We start from the raw sequence: 17,543 nt of genomic DNA, 5'->3' as shown, positions 1-17,543 counted from the left end.
GTGTGTAGCAAGAAGTGAGGAATGAGACATTCCGCACATCTCATAATACGAAATAGGTGAATATAAAAAAAAAGTGAAGGAAATAAGTGAATAGTGAAAAGTAAGAAGGGAGAAGCAAGAATTGAGAAGTGAAAAGTGAGAGGTTAGAAGTGAACAACTTGAGAAGTGAGAATTGTGAAGTGAGGAGTGGAAAGTGAGAGTAAAAGTAGCGTTAAGTAAAAAATGAGGAGTGACAAATTCGAAGTATGAAGTGAGAAATGAGAAATGAAAAGTGAGAAAAGAAAGATAAAAAGTGAAAAGTAAATTGTGAAAAGCGAGAAGTGAGAAGTGAGAAGTAAGAAGTATGAACTGAAAATTGAGAAGTGAGGAGTAAAAAGTGAGAAGTGATGAGTAAGAATTCAGAAGTGAAAAATTGGCAATAAGAAGTCAGAAATTTGAGAAGTGAGAACTGTAGAGTGAAAAGTAAAAAGAGGGAAGCGAAAGTGAAAAATTAGAAGTGAAAAGTAAGAAGTGAGAAATGAGAAGCTAAAAGTAAGAAGTGACAAATTTGAAGTGAGAATTGTGATGTGAGATGTAAGAAATTAAAAGTGAGAAAAAAAAGCAAAAAGTGAACAGTGAATTAGGAGCGAGAAGTGAGAAGAAAGAATTGAGAAGTGAAAAGTGAGAGGTCAGAAGTTAGAGGTGAAAAGTTTGAGAAGTGAAAGGTAAAAAGTGGGAAGATAAAAGTATGAAGTGAGAAGGGACTTCGAACATTTCATTTCTTACTTAAAAACTCTCACTTTCCACTATTCATTTCGAACATCTTACTCCTCACTTCAATTGATAAAAAATCAACTTGAACTAATCGGCCAAATGGTATTCTGTCATATGACCCTAATCCATGTTTCTACATGTTTCGAAAAGTGTTTGATATTTTGGAAGAAAAATACAAATGTGTTTTCTATCTCGATACTCGATGGTCCCTTTAATATCGAGTAAGGGAGAGTTCACTGTAATACATTTACAATTAAATATTTACTATTCATATTCTCAGTAGGGTTTCTCTATTCGCAATAAATCCAAAGACCAATGAAAGTCATGAGTCATACTTACAGACTCGCGCACGTGCAAATGAGTGGAGCAGAATAAAAGGTATAATAAGTAGCGGAAATGACGAATTTGGCAGAAACGACTTGTTTTAAGAAAGTCTCTACGATTTTCAGGACAAACATTCCATTTTCAGGGCTTATGAAAAATTACTAAGATTGGCATGATATACATCCTGATCCTCGAAAACTTAAATCATAAATACGAGAAATTCAAAGCCACTAATGATTTCAAGGAATGATCATTAACTTTCAAGAATACTCAGATTTTTTTATGAATCGTTACGAATTACTAAGAAATATTATGATCTTTCAAAAATACTATAAACTTCCAGGTCTTATTTCGGACAATATTATGACTTGGGGATAACTGTGGCTTTTGTAATGAATGTCCAACAATTTATCTAAACGTATTAGATTTTCTATGTAAGACTTCTTATAAATTTACAACGAACCATTAACAGATTTCCACATTTTCTTTTCCACAGGAATTCGTATAGACATTCTGTTCAGATTCCAGCAATATTTTTAACAACAAACATTACTGAAACTCGATTTGTGCAATTGCACAACATGTGGAAGATTTAGCTCGAAAAATGTATTGGAGGGTAACCACTTCCTTCGGTGGGGTTTGATCCCTCGAAACCAGTACGCTAGACAAGTGCTTTTTCTACTAAGCTACGCAGGACTTTGATAAAAGTAAAAGTGGTAAAAGTGATGAAGCGAAAAAGGATTTTCATCTAATAGGCAGGATTTTCGTAAGGGTAATTCTAGATAAAACATTGATGGGTGAAAGGTGATCCTTAACATAAACAATGAAAAAAAGATCCTCACTTGATCCGAAAAACGCTTGCTTTGATCTCATTGAAAGGAAAAGTCAAAACCCTGCTGCTGATTTTACTCTTAAGGTCACTCCTGACGGAAACCAAGTTTCAAAGTGCTCGCGTTTTCGGGGGCACACCACTCGATACGGAGGCGGCGCACAACTGTCATTTTTGTTGACTTAGCTTTGCTGCGTCGCAGCATGCGTGAAATAATAAAAATGACAGTTGTGCGTTGCTTCCGTATCGAGTGGTGAGCCCATGAAAACGCGAGCACTTTAGTTGAAAGTTAAAAAAACAAGCTGATTCATACATCAATCAACTAGTGGAACATGCTACATTGCTACACCAATTACTGTTACACTAGTAAAAGTTATTGAAATCATGATACATGGTGATAAGCTTCAAGAACTAATTAATGCCCTATCAACAGGTTGTTGGACCAATACATCAAACAGCGGTTCTCAACCTTTTTCTTGAGAGGTACCCATTCGAACTTTTGCATTTATTGAGGTACCCCCAATTTGTTTTTGCTGTAAATGAAAATGAGCGTAACTCATAAAACATATGAAAAATTGACTTGAGCTTCAACGGGATATATGGCCCTGCATAAAGTTGGCTGCAAAAACTGTGAAACTTCCCAATTTCAAATTAGGTTTAAACGTCAAGCTTCCTACAGGACTTTTATGACTATTAAAACCTTCCGAGCATCATAAATACAGCAAATTGAAAACATATTTTTATGTCCACATCAAATTGAAATCATGATTGGTTTTCAAATTCAAATTTTCTAATTTAATGAAATCTTATTTTGTTAACGAAAACCAACATCATAATTAGTACAGGACTTTGCTTTCATCGGCACCAGGAATAGTTTTCTATTCAATGTCACAGTAAGATTTTTCTGCTATAGATTTTGATCTTTTAACCGATAAAACGTCCAAAAGGATATCAACCAGAGTTTTCAAAATTAGGCTATTTCACAATAACAAGATCAGTTATCGATTTTTTCTCAAGTTTTGTTCGGGTTCCGAGCCAGTTTATAGTGTGATTCCGCGCCTCTTGAAGCGAACTTTCCGAGCCTCTTGAAGGAAGGCTTCCGGGTCACTTTTTTCATTGGTTTCCGACTCACTTAACCTTCAGGGACTCGTTTGGTCCTGGACCGCTCACGCAGTACCGCCTCTGTTGTGAACGAGAAGCGCGCTTTTTCGAAACTGTTGTACTTTTTACAACGGCGCAAGTCCCCGTAGGTTAAAAGTAGGCTTCCGAGCCTCTTAAAAGAAAAAATTCGAGCCCCCTGAAAATAGGCGTCCGAGCCTTTTGAAAGAAATCTTTCGAGCTTCTGGAAGAGAGGCTTCGAAGCGTCTTGAAAAGAGATGGGACTTCCGAGCCTGTTGCGGGGAGGCTTCTGAGTAGCTTGATAGGGCGCTTCTGAGCTTCTTGAAGGAAGAATTCCAAGACCCTTAAAGGGAAGCTTCCGAGCCTCTTTACAGATGGCTTCGGAGCCCCTTGGAGAGAGATTTTCGAGCGTTTTGAAAGGAGACATCCGAGCCTCTAGAAAAGAGGCTTCCGAGCCAATTAAAAGGTGGATTCTGATTATCTTAAAACGACGCTTCTATGCCTCTTGAAAGAAGGCTTCCGACCGCTCCGAGCCTCTTGAAAGGCGTCTTCTGAGCTACTTGGAAGGAGGCTTCCGAGAAGCGTAGATTTTCTAATCCCAATCCTCTAAGCTGAGCTACTCGGAAAACAGCCTCCGTGTCTCTCAAAACGAGGCTTCCGAACCTGTAGGCTCTAGATTAGGGTGGCTCAAAAAACACAAATTTTTTTATGGGCCGCCCTTTTATTCGGATCTATTTGATGCCCTGATGCTCTGGACAAAATTTCAGCCAAATTGGTCAACGTTTGGGCACGTTTGGGCGGTGCTAAGTTTATATTTGCAAAAATGTATGCAGAAACATCCAAAAACAGTTATTTGCAGTTGGACGGCACAACTTACGATGAAGAACTATGATACTAATTCAGATCTTGAAGAATTTAATACCGAACGTTATGCTGAAAACCGCGAGAAGATTAGAGTTTATTAGGCAAAGATATTAGCATTTTACTGGAGTGTTGTAGGGGTGAAATTATTTCTTTTCATAGGTAAAAGAAACGAAATTTGCTCAAACCCCACTTCAGAGATCTGAGTATCATAGTTCTTCATCGTAAGTTGTGCCGTTCAACTGCAAATCACTGTTTTTGAATGTTTCTGCATACATTTTTGCAAATATAAACTTCCTTCCACCTTAGCACCGCCCAAACGTTGACCGATTTGGCTGAAATTTTGTCCAGAGCATCAGGGCATCAAATAGAACTGATTGAAAGGGCGGCCCATCAAAAAAATTGAAAAAAGTTTTTCCTATACTAATTTGAGCCATTTGAGTCTAGATTTTAGTTCAGAAGCATATTCTTCATATTATTTAACACTAGCAGACCCGACGTACTTTGTTTCGCCTAAAATTGATTTATTCTCTGATTAGTTCTCGCATTATGAAGAAATTTCTGTTTCATTTGTATGGGAGCCCCCCTTTCCAAAAGAGGGAAGGGGTCTCAAACCATCTTAAGAACGGGCCGGGGAACCCCAGAAACCTCTGCATACAAATTTTCACGCCGATCGGTTCAGTAGTTTCGGAGTCTATAAGGTTCAGACAGACAGAAACTCATTTTTATGTACCTGTATTAGGGTGGTTCAAAAAATCGATTTTGCTCCACAGTGCTCATCTAATTCTTTACCATGTTCTGAGTGTCCTCTGAAAATTTGAGCTCATTTGGATTAAAACTGATTTAGCACAAGCCGTTTCAAGTTTGCATGCAAATTAGTATGGGGAAATTTATTTTTTCATTATACTCTTAATGACGCTTTCCCATCAAGCGCATGTTAAAAGAAAACCTACATAGCTAAAAGGAATACTCAACAGCTTTTACTCAGTGAAAACCGCATCTCAATTAATCGTTCCAATAATTAGTAATCGAATTTAATCTATACCGTGGTTTTCTGGAGCTAATTGCATAACTCATCAACAGGCAACATTGCTGCTCGTGGCGCGAAAGATAGCACACACAAATTCAGGCTACTATGTTGCACTGCACGTTTCAGTGATGCCCTCAAAGAAGTTTAACGATCATGACTAAAGATTCGCAACATGTCTTAAAATCGATTACTAATTATTGGGACGATTAATCAACATGCGGTTTTCGTTGGGTGAAAGCTGTTGAGTATCCCTTTTAGCTATGTAGGTTTTCTTTTAACCTGCGCTTAATAGGGAAACGTCATTAACAGTATAATGAAAAAATAAATTTCCCCATACTAATTTGCATGCAAACTTGAAACGGCTTGTGCTAAATCAGTTTTAATCCAAATGAGCTCAAATTTTCAGAGGACACTCAGAACATGGTAAAGAATCAGATGAGCACTGTGGAGCAAAATCGATTTTTTGAACCACCCTAATAGATATAGATATAGATATAGATATAGATTTTGTTTCAATGATATGGAAATGCTAATATCATCTTCCAAACTTACATGTTCATGATAGAATTAGAGGCGAAAGTATAGAATTGATAGTTCCGTTAGGATACGGCAGGCATGAAGAATGTTTTTATAGAAGTCGATTTGAAAGCGAGCGGAAAATATGTGTGATGGCACATATCGCACGACCTTCCTTCTGCCAAACTCCTGTGTGAAGGGGGGGGGGGAATATCAGTGTGGAAGCTGATATATCTCCACTGGCAAAAGGAAGGTGGTTTGATTAGTTTAATCAATTAGTTCGAACCAATGCTTCAAACTAAAATTCCACACGGATGTAGAATTTGGTGGACGGATGTGGAATTTGATTTTATGGCCATTGCCATCAGGATATTTAATGGTCGATTACTGTAGCCGTTTCACACAAGTTATTGTAATGAGGCAAATCACAACAGCATTGACCATCAATGCCGTTATCATCGATATTATGTCTTGGTGGTTTTTATAATGTTTATCCCGAATTTCATCCGAAAGTCCTAATATTTCATGTCTCGTAATTTAACCCTCTCTTTTCCACTTATTTTTCCAAAAATTTTCGTTTCGGCCCGGGTTACGATTTCAAATTGTAAAATCGTCCTTTTTTTTTTTTTCGACCGATTTGCATTAAATTTGGAGGAATGATGCAATAAACCTTATATTTTTGTGTAGATGTATTGATTTGGAGATTGGGTCCATGAGAAGCGGTTTACCGAGGGGGTTCCCTGGGTTAAATGGGGTCAAAAATAGGTCAACTTCCTTTTAATCATAGATAACTAGTAGTAAATGCTCTCATTAATGATGCAATCGTTTTCATTCATCATTTTGCAATAGTGGGACTGGAGACAGCACGTTTGGACCTCCAAAATCCGGTTACAGATGTTACGGGAACCTGGTTCCCCCAGGGAAAAGGTCACTTTTTGAGTTGTTTTGAAACCCAGCTTGCGACACATCATGATTTTGCAACACAAATATAAAAGAAGACATTTGCATAGCATCTGTGCACATTCGCCTCTTCCAGAGGGTCCCTGGGAACCTGAAGCCCTCAGGGAAGTGGTCACTTTTTGCTTGATTCTGAAACCCAGCTTGCGACACATCAAACTTCATGACTTTGCAACGCATATACAATAGGAGACATTTGCAGAACATCTGACCACATTCGCCACTTCCGGATATTCTCTGGGAACCTGAAGCCCTCAGGGAAGTGGTCATTTTTTGATTGATTCTGATACCCAGCTTGCTACACATCAAACTTCATGATTTTGCCACACGAAGACATTTGCATAGCATCTGTGCACATTCGCCACTTTCGTAGGTTCTCTGGGAACCTGGTTCCCTTAGGGAAGTGGTCACTTTGCTAGTGGTTCTGAAACCCAGCTTGCGACATATCGACAAACATCATGATTTTGCTACGCAAATACAATTGAAGACATTTGAAGAACATCTGACCACATTGGCTACTTCCGGAGGTTCCCTGGGAACCTGATGTCCCAAGGGAAGTGGTCACTTTTTGATTCATTCTGAAATCCAGCTTGTGACACATCGAACTTCAATTTGCAACGCAAATACAATAGGAGACATTTAAAGAACTTCTGAGCGCATTGGCAGTTTGAAATGCAGTTTGTTTACAGGAAACCTCCGCAATAGGTCATTGTGCCCAGATACTCTGCCAATGTCTTCTATTGTATTTGTATTGAAAAATCAGAAAATTTGATGTGTTGTGAACTGGGTTTCAGAAACATTCAAAAAGCGACCACTTCCCTGAGAGCTACAGTTTCCCAGGGAACTTCCGGAAGTGGCCAATGTGCCCAGATGCTCTGTAAATAGCTCTAATGTCTATAAATGTCTATTTGTGATGAAAAGAACTGAAGTTTAATGTGTCACAAGCTGGGTATCAAATCGACTCAAAAAGTGGGAACTTTCCTTGGGGCATCATGTTCTTAGGGAACCTTCTTCTATTGTATTTGTGTTGCAAAATCATGAAGTTTGATGTGTCGCAAGCTGGGTTTCAGAACCACTCAAAAAGTGACCACTTCCCTTGGGGCATCAGGTTCCCAGGAAACCTCCAGAAGTGGCCAATGCACTCAGAAGTTCTGTGAATGTCTCCTATTCAGGGTTCGTAATGCTCACTCAATCTCAGGAGCACAGGATGCTCCCTCACCAAAATTTTCGAGGAGAAATCCCTTTTCGGGAAAGAAAAACAGCCTGGAGAGTGATAACCATTTTTCGCTCACTTCGATTGCCGCCAAACGTTGGTTTGTTCTTTTTTTTTTTCATATTCGAGTCTTTTCGTGGGACCATAAATGCAAATGGAAGTAGCTTACGTTGACCAAATAACTTAACGCTTTCATACAGATAACGTGGTGGTGTGGCTAGAGTAAGCGCATCCCCACAGCTATTATTGTTACTATTTTGGGTTCGAATCCCGGCGCGGCCATACAATTTTGTAATTGTTCTGCGATAATTCTCGCGAAAAGTGATCTAATAGGCAAGATTTTCGTTTATCTACCCAGGCTAATTCTGGAGAAAGATTGATGGGTGAAAGATGATCCTCAACATAAACAAAGAAAAAAGATTCTCCCTTTGCCCGAAAAACGCTTGCATTGGTCTCATTGAAACGAAAAGTCGAAACCCTGCTCCTATTGTATTTGCGTTGAAAAATCATGAAGTTCGATGTGTCGCAAGCTGGGTTTCAGAATCAATCAAAAAGTGTCCACTTCCCTTGGGTTATCAGGTTCCCAGGGAACCTCTGGAAGTGGCCAACGTGATCTGATGTTCTGCAAATGTCTTCTATTGTACTTGCGTTACAAAACCATGGAGTTCGATGTGCCGAAAGCTGGGTTTCAGAACCACTTACAAAGTGACCACTTCCCTGAGGGCACCAGGTTCCCAGGAAACCTCCAGAAGTGGCCAATGTAGTCAGATGTTCTACAAATGTCTTCTATTGTACTTGCGTTACAAAATCATGAAGTTTTATGTATCGCAAGCTTGGTCTCAGAACCACTCAAAAAGTGACCACTTCCCTTGGGGCACCAGGTTCCCAGGGAACCTCCGGAAGTGGCGAATGTGCTCAGATGCTCTGCGAATGTCTTCTATTATTTTTGTGTAGCAAAATCATGAAGTTTGATGTGTCGCAAGCTGGGATTCAGAACATCTCAAAAAGTGACCACTTCCCTGGTGGAACCAGGTTCCCGGAACATCTGTAACCAGATTTTTGAGGTCCAAACGTGCAGTTTCTATTCCCACTATTGCAAAATGATGAATAAAAACGATTGCATTATTATTGAGAGCATTTACCACTAGTGATCTACGATTACAAGTAAGTTAACTTATTTTTGACCCCATTTGACCCAGGGGACCCAAGACCGTACCCAAGGACCCAATCACCAAATCAATACACCTACACAAAAATATAGGGTTTAATGCATCTTTCCTCCAAATTTCATGCAAATCGATTGAAAAACAAGAGAACGGTGGATTTTACAATTTGAAATCATAGCCCGGGCCGAAACGGGTTAAAAAAAAATTTTATTAGCAGTCTAATGCAACCATAAGGTTGAGCCAAATAATGCTTTTTGTTGTTGATACAATTCGATAAATGTTCTTCTTCTTCTTCTTCTTATTGGCATTACATTCCCACACTGGGACAGAGCCGCCTCGCAGCTTAGTGTTCATTAAGCACTTCCACAGTTATTACCTGCGAGGTTTCTAAGCCAAGTTACCATTTTTGCATTCGTATATCATGAGGCTAACACGATGATACTTTTATGCCCAGGGAAGTCGAGACAATTTCCAATCCGAAAAATGCCTAGACCGGCACCGGGAATCGAACCCAGCCACCCTCAGCATGGTCTTGCTTTGTAGCCGTGCGTCTTACCGCACGACTAAGGAGGGCCCCGGATAAATGTTGGAAGGTGCAAAATTTGATGGAGCTCTACAGCTACCTTGGGAAGGAAAGGGTTAAGTGAATTTAAGTTTAATTATGAAATGAAACGTAGCCTTAGTATCACTTATTGTTGCACAGCAGACTGTTTTTGCAGCTAGTACAAACTGGCTTCCAGTACTAGGAAAAGTAATTTTGGTTTGCTGGGCCTAATTTGCTAAAAGCTTTCTTAAAAGTGAGTTAAGATTCAGGATTCAGAGGAACCTGATACACTTGAATTATCCTTTAGCTTTGTCTAACAAAACATTGCTCTATGTGCATCATTTGCGTAGTGTACCTCTCTCTTTAAGCAACTGCGTATAAGTGTCATGTGTCATGATAATGGAGCTGCTTCGAACACGTCACCCGAGACAATTCACGAACACGGTGAGCAGTGATTCACTGATTTTTTGTCATGATGGCGTGTCAAAGAGCTCTTCATTTATAAATAGCTTTAATTGATATAGCACTCATTTTAAGAAAAATGTACCCTTGAGCTAATGCCACAAATGTGTTCTTCTTCAGGACAAACGCAATTTCAATCAAGCTTTCTTCTAACAACTATCACAAAATCGAATTAATGAATCAATTTAATTCAAAATAATATTAATTTAATTTTTCCAATATTCAGTACCAGTTTACAAATCAGAGTTAGCGATAATCCAGTCTCTAAAGTGCGACACGCGAACGTACACAGACGGCATGCCGATCGAGCATCCAGCGGCGGATCCGAACGAAACGATACCGACCTGCAGGCTACCGCTGTCCTGAACAGCCAGAGGGCCACCAGAGTCACCGTTGCAGGATGAGCGACCACCCTCACCGGACAGACAGATGTTCTGAGCCTGGATGATGTTGGTGTTTCCACCCCAGCTGGACAGACAGTCAGCCTCGGTCATGATTGGGTTGCTGGCGAACATAACGACAGCAGAGGTGGCCGTGCTGGCATCGGAAGTGCGTCCAAATCCAGAGACGGTACCAGTCCATCCAGCAAAGGTGCGGCTATCACCAGCAGCAGGAATGCGAGTTGGGACAACACGGTCATTCAAGCTAATGGCGCTGTTCAAACGAACGGTGGCAATGTCGTTGCGGATGTTGGTAGAGGTGTATCCAGAATGGATGTTGATTCCAGCCGAAGAGAAGGCAATGCGCTGTTGAGTGTCTTCGGTCAGGAGACGGTTGTGAGCTCCCATGATGGCAGTTCCGCCCAGAGCATTTTGGACGCAGTGAGCAGCAGTCAGAATATAGTTGGTGGTCAGGACGGATCCACCGCACAGACCGGTGCCACCGGTGAAGGTACTGAGCAGGGCAATCTGGTACGGGAACTGACCGGGAGTGGCTTCCTGTCCGTTGGTGACTCGGCGATTGGGGAAGGCGGTACGCAAGAACTGCAATTCCGCTGGCAGACGAGCCCAGTAATGGTCGAACTCCTCAATTGGACGCACCTGGGACCAATCAATTTCGATCCATTCGGCGCTGGCCACTGCCAAGACACCGATCAACAGCACAATGGTCTTCATGGTTAGTGGAGGGTTAGAAAACTAATAATCGTAGATGTCAAACTTGGTTTATATAGCAAAGCGGCTTTTTTGACTATCAAGATTACCTTAACAATACGGATTTTCGTCTACAGTCAATGGATGTTCAACAAAATCGAATAATCAAGTGATAAGACCAGCGTAAAAGGAATTATGATAAGGACGTCGGAAAGGAAATCCCAATGAGAATTTGTTGTGTTTGGGGACTTCCGTGAGATATGGCGAACCAATCATATCAACTGTAGATAAAAGCTTCAAGTGCGTTCAATACCTGTAACACTACTAGATAAAACAGTTTTGCTTTGTAAAGAGGTCGTCGATATAAATTTCAACTGGCTTTGCACAACATAGTCAATTGTGCTGCCAATTGTACTTACCATTAATTAGCCGGGGTTCTGCTGAAACGCACGAAAAAATATTCATATCTATTCATGCGCTTATTTAATATTGAATATCCATGAATTCTGTGTTGAGAAATGTTTCATATGGTTTGTGAATAATTAGAACTGCTACACGTTAGATGTCGTATGAAATGGGATGAGTTTTCATTGGCGCTTGGTACGAATTAGAGCCCCGATCACTTGTGACTACAACGATTATGTACCTATCTTAATTTTTTGCAATGAAAGCAATTGCATTCATAGGGAAAATCAAGCTTATTCAATTTGTTTACAAACGGTAATTGCATTCAAAAGTTATGAAGAAAACAGTGTATTGAACAACAAAGGTTTGTAGCTTAACTGATTAAGAAACGCAACATAGCGACACCTCGAAAATAAATCGGTAATGATGCTTAACCTGTGAATGATCTTCGAACAGTTCTCAGAAAATATCAATAGAAATAAACAAATAAATAAGTGTTTTTTAGAGCATCTCCCGTGACCCAATTTTATGAGTTTGTTCTGAAGCCTTGTAAAATCAATGATGGCATCCATTTCTTACTATAAATAGTTTCCGTCAGTAATCGAAATTTTGACAAAAATCGGTAATCGAGATTCCGGTGAACATTGCCAAGACATCGGTAAATATTATCGACACATCGATAATCGTTACCAAAATTTCGATAAAGATAAAATAACTCTCACCGAATTTCGAAACATATTGATGAAATTTCGAATAATAAATAACCGAGTTTGGTAAAAATTTCTACCTAGATCTCAGCTGTTGGATCCTTGGCGAAAATTTTGCTGAGGTCGACGAAACAACTTAGGTGTATAAAAGATGTTAATCAAAAACAAATAATTCATTCTCGTGCAACTTAGCACCACTTGAGCCACTCAGCTCTCGACGTGGTCGCAACCTATTCATATAGCCCCCGACGAAGGATCTATCCGACGAAGGAAGCTCCTTCAAAACCGTCGACCCGGTTGAGTAGCCAACACTACTTTTTACCTAATAAACAAATTCATAGCTCAACGCAAGTCTGAAGCACTTTCTCACGCCGAGTGTCTAAGTCGGTCCAGAGCAGGATAGCGGTTCAATGAAGTCCTGACGACCTATAACCGATACTATTACGCGTCACGATCTACTGGGCCTAGTCCCTGAAAGTAGGTTTAGCCTACTTCAACTAGAAGTTGGCCTGCGGCGGAAACAATACCCGAAACTGTTAGCCTGATAACCTGATCTATTCTACTTCCAGCTTGATCGTGGTCTAGACAATAAATTTCCCAGCGACAGGAGCCCCTCGGTGCCTACCGTACCGCTCTCCGATGCCTTCTGGTATTCGCGCCTTTATCGTAATATACACTCTAGCTTTCATCTACTCAGTCACTAAGTAGATGAAAGTTAGCGTGTAAGCCAATGGTCGCCAAGATCCCACTTCGTTCTGTACTGAATTGTGCACAGTCAGATATCACTTGTTTTGATGTCTTCTCGCTGTTCGAACATGTCGGGTCAAGTGGGTCATTGCTGTGCAGATACTTCCTGAAGCTTTCATGGCCCGATAGGAATTGTGTCAGGTAGAATTTGACTTTCTCATACGTTTGAATGGAGAAATTTAAAGTTCACATTACATTGATTATTTGGTTTTCCATTGAACGCTGGCAAACACTACTGAACAAAAATCGTTTTTTTTTTTATTTATTTTTATTATTTATTACCAGACTAAGGCCGGAGTGACCTGTGCTGCACATAAAAGTCTTCTCCATTTAGCTCGGTGCATGGCTGCACTTCGCCAACCACGTAGTCTGCGGAGCAGGGAATCAATTTTTGCCTTTCTCGTACAACTAAGTTGTACCGAAAGGCTATCATTTCACTCCAAAATCGAACTTTTGATAGAAGTCCCGGAGACCCATAGTGTTATATACCATTCGACTCAGCTCGATGAGCTGAACAAATGTCTGTCTGTCCGTGTGTGCGTGTGTGTGTGTGTATGTGTGTGCGTGTGTGTGTGCACAAAATGCCATAAAAAACATTAGCCAAATTTTCACATAGAAACTCTTAATCGATTTTCTTGCAACAAGTTGCATCCGACAGAGACTAAAACGCTGTTAATCACTATTGAATTTCATAATAATTGCAAATTGCAAAAAATAGATAATATTAAAATAGTGATGAGACATAGTCACATAGAACAATAATGTGTTATGAAAAATGCCTTGCATCTATGAATATTTTATCCGTGGCTTCCCATTAAGAGTTTCATCGTACTCATCGTACATGAAGATGCTCGTGTTGCACGCATTTAGGCGTAAGTATGCTCTTCGTTTAGTTTCATAGTACTATGTACATAGTACTAAATTGTCCGAAAGTCAAAATTCGAACATAGGAAATTCGAGAAACTTTTGGCAGCGCCATCTGTCGTCTACTAGTGTAAATTTTCTATCATAACATTAGACGGTGTAACTGTTTTGCCTTTCTTGTACATCATCGAGGTGTAAGCGTAAAGGCTACATTTATTACCTTTTTACGCGAGAAAGGCGCCATCACCGCTAGGTGGATTAATCTGGGTTTTTTGGAATGCGCTTGCGAAACAAGCGACAAAAGAGAACCAACGACAAAGCTTTGTTTTTGTCGGAGATAATAATGACAAAGATCCGAAAATTTTTGTCAGCAACAAAAAAGAAGACAATCTTGTTGCTAAATTTACATCTCGTTATTTTGCATTATTTCTAGTGCAAATTTTGGTTTTATGCTATCACAGTTTCTGGTTTTATGGAAATATTCGAGATTCGAACAATGATTACAAAATTAGCATCGTATTTTCGGAAATATCAGAGCGCGCAAGGCAAATGATTCTTGTCATATTGTGCTCGGGTTCTGATAAAGGTTTGTCGCTAGGTGCGTTTGTCAGTAACAAACTCTGTTGATGACAAAGAGTATATTGTTAGGCGTTGCTCGAATATTGATTCCCTGCTGCGGAGGGCCCGCAAATCGTCCTCCACCTGATCGATCCACCTTGCCCGCTGTGCACCTCGCCTTCTTGTTCCCATCGGATCGTTGTCGAGAACCATTTTCACCGGATTACTATCCGACATTCTGGCTACGTGCCCGGCCCACCGCAGTCTTCCGATTTTCGCGGTGTGAATGATGGATTTTTCTCCCAACAGCTGATGCAACTCGTGGTTCATTCGCCTCCTCCACGTACAGTCCGCCATCTGCTACGCAACACTTTCCTTTCGAAAACTCTCAGTGCGCGTTGCTCCTCCACGAGCATCGTCCAGGTCTCGTGTCCGTAGAGAACTACCGGTCTGATAAACGTTTTGTAGATAGTCAGTTTGGCGGCGAACTTTATTCGATCGGAGCGTCTTGCGGAGTCCAAAGTACGTACGATTTCCTACCACTATACTGCCGCTAACCGCAAGTCGAGCACATCTGTATATGGAGGCCCATATACAGATGTGCTCGACTTGCGGTTAGCGGCAGTATACGTCTTCGATTTTCTCTGCTGGTATCGTTATCGGCGGTCACCAGTGTGCCCAAGTACACGAATTCTTCAACCACCTCGATTTCGTCACCACCGATAGAAACTCGTGGTGGGTGGCTTACATTGACCTCTCTTGAGCCTCTTCCTATCATGTACTTCGTCTTCGACGTGTTGATGACTAGTCCAATCCGTTTAGCTTCGCTTTTCAGTCTGCTGTAGGCATCCTCCATCCTCTCAAAGTTACGTGCCATGATATCAATGTTGTCGGCGAAACCAAATAACTGGACGGACTTCGTGAAAATCGTGCCACTCGTGTCAATCCCTGCCCTTCGTATTACTCCCTCCAAAGCGATGTTGAATAGCAGGCACGAAAGACCATCACCTTGTCTTAACCCTCTGCGCGTTTCGAAGAGACTCGAGAATGCCCATGAAACTCGAACTACGCACATCACCCGATCCATCGTCGCTTTGATCAACCGTGTCAGTTTATCCGGAAATCCGTGTTCGTGCATTAGCTGTCATAGCTGATCCCGATCGATTGTATCATATGCGGCTTTGAAGTCGATGAATAGATGATGTGTGGGCACGTTGTATTCGCGGCATTTCTGCAGTACTTGACGAATGGTGAACACCTGGTCCGTGGTGGAGCGTTCGCCCATAAAACCCGCCTGGTACTGCCCCACAAACTCCCTTGCAATTGGTGCTAGTCAACGGCATAAAATTTGGGAGAGTACCTTGTAGGCATTCCACGTCGAGCATCCGTGCGAGACGGTTGTAAGTCCGCGTACGGTCTGCTTCTCATTCGGTTTTTTTCCTGAAGTACAGGTAGTGGTTTTTTTTCCGAAAGTGTTTTGAAGCATAGTGCTTGAGTGGAAGTGGTGCTTAGCTGAAGCAGTTAAGTAGCCATTTCGTTGGTTTTGCAACTACGCAAAACTTTGCAGTTTATTCGGCGTCCATCGCAGGCGCAGGCATCATCGTCCCACGCCGACAGTCATCATCCATCGTGCGTCTCCACCAACACAGACGCTGCCGTCCTGCCACCATCCATCCACCCAGTTGCAGTGTTGGGTGCGGCGAGAACACCAACAATAGCGTGGTTCGCTTCGACCGCACCACCGGCGAGTGTCCATCGAGCTAGTGTGTGCTGCCAGAACTGTTAGCCGGCAACACAGCAGTGTGAACGCAAGTATTTAATTGAGCTCCCTCTCATTGTTCTCTTCTCCATCTTATTGGAATAGTTTTTTCTTTCTTTTTCACTCGTCTTCCCCTCTGTCCCAAATCATTATTTTGTTTGTGTGTGTGTTTTTTTTTCTGCCCTTGTGAAAATTGTTTAGTTTTAAAATAAATTTTGCCTCGCTGCAGCGGCGCATTTCGTGTCCGCAATGCGCGAAGGCGAAGTTGGCGGGGTACTTCGTATTCCATGTCAGATGTTTCGTTGCATTCAGGTGTTCCAAACCAAAACGAAATGGACACCAGCAACGCTAAAATTTCCTCTACGAGCCCCCGTCCCAAGGTCTACCCTCACGACTCTAGTGGGCCGTATGTTGTTTTCTTTCGACCCAAAGGCAAACGTTTGAATATCAGCCAGATTAGCAAAGATCTGGAAAAGCGATTTTCGTCTGTCACGACCATTGACATGGTTGGGTTTAGTAAACTCCGTGTCACGGTCAGTGATCGCAAATAGGCCAACGAGATTGTCACCTGTGAGCTTTTCACTCTCGAATATAAAGTGTATTTACCGTCAGCAGTGTGTGAGATCGCGGGGGTGGTGACGGAGGGAAGTATGACATGCGACGATTTGAAACAAGGTTTCGGTCGTTTCAAGAACATTTCTTTGCCTCCTGTTGCGATACTGGATTGCAAACAAATGTATTCGGTGTCGCAGGAGGGAGAGAAGCGGAGTTATTCCCCGTCTGACTCTTTCTGCGTCACTTTTTCCGGGTCCGCACTGCCTGACTACGTAGTGATTGGCAAACTTCGTCTACCTGTTCGGCTGTATGTACCTAAGGTGATGTATTGTGTTAATTGCAAGCAGCTGGGCCACACCGCTCAGTACTGTTGCAATAAACCTCGCTGTGCATCATGCGGAGAGAAGCATGTGGAGGGCGCGTGCAAGACGGCACCGAAATGTGTCTATTGTAACGAAAGCCCTCCACATGCTCTTGAAGCTTGCCCAACGTACATACAGCAGCGAATCCACCAGAAGCGGTCTCTTCAGCAACGTTCTCGGCGAAGTTACGCCGAAATGTTGAGGAAGGCCGCTCCTCCACTCGTTTCTGACACCATCTACTTGTCTCTTCCTTTGGACGATCAAGGTAGCTCTGACTCCGAGGTTGGAAATGGGGTTCCCTTTGTTTTCAATGGCTCAACGAGGAAGAGAATAAAACAGAGCCAGCGACCCTCGAAAACGCCTAGAAAACAGCCTCAAAGTGAGCCCCAATCCAACATGGTCAAATTCAAAGCGGGAGGAAATACTCAAAACTTTCAACTTTTGTGGTTTCACATCAGGATGAACGAGTTTCCACCGCTTCCGGGGACATCTAAAATCCCAGATGCCTCATTTTTTGCGATTTCTCAGCCAGAAAGAGAGCATAGAGAGCGAACAGAACAACCTTCGAGCGCTCAAATGTTCACACTTTCTGGCATCGTGGAGCTCATCCTCAACTTCTTTGATGCCTCCGACCCCGTGAAGAACATGGTCAAGACTGTTCTTCATATTCTGACTCCTCTCCTGAAGCAGCTGGCTTCGAAAATGCCCTCCTCGAGTCATT

At 41.7% G+C, this 17,543-nt stretch overlaps 2 protein-coding genes across 2 annotated transcripts in view; both read right to left on the bottom strand.

Annotated features, from left to right (window-relative positions):
- Positions 1-17,543, bottom strand: part of LOC134217603 (collagenase-like) — a 457,454-nt gene that overhangs the window by 128,026 nt on the left and 311,885 nt on the right. The window lies entirely within an intron of this gene.
- Positions 9,942-10,912, bottom strand: LOC134213985 (brachyurin-like). The gene has a single exon (XM_062693432.1). The coding sequence runs from the start codon at positions 10,887-10,889 to the stop codon at positions 10,008-10,010; it is 882 nt and encodes a 293-aa protein (XP_062549416.1). The 5' UTR covers positions 10,890-10,912; the 3' UTR covers positions 9,942-10,007.

This window comes from Armigeres subalbatus, chromosome 2 (assembly GCF_024139115.2).
Source record: "Armigeres subalbatus isolate Guangzhou_Male chromosome 2, GZ_Asu_2, whole genome shotgun sequence".
NCBI lineage: Eukaryota > Metazoa > Arthropoda > Insecta > Diptera > Culicidae > Armigeres > Armigeres subalbatus.
Note: the sequence above shows the minus strand (reverse complement) of the source record. Positions and strands in the feature narration are given on the sequence as shown.

Coding starts and splice junctions, on each gene's coding strand:
- LOC134213985 (XM_062693432.1), bottom strand. CDS start 10,889: ATGAAGACCATTGTGCTGTTGATCGGTGTCTTGGCAGTGGCCAGCGCC.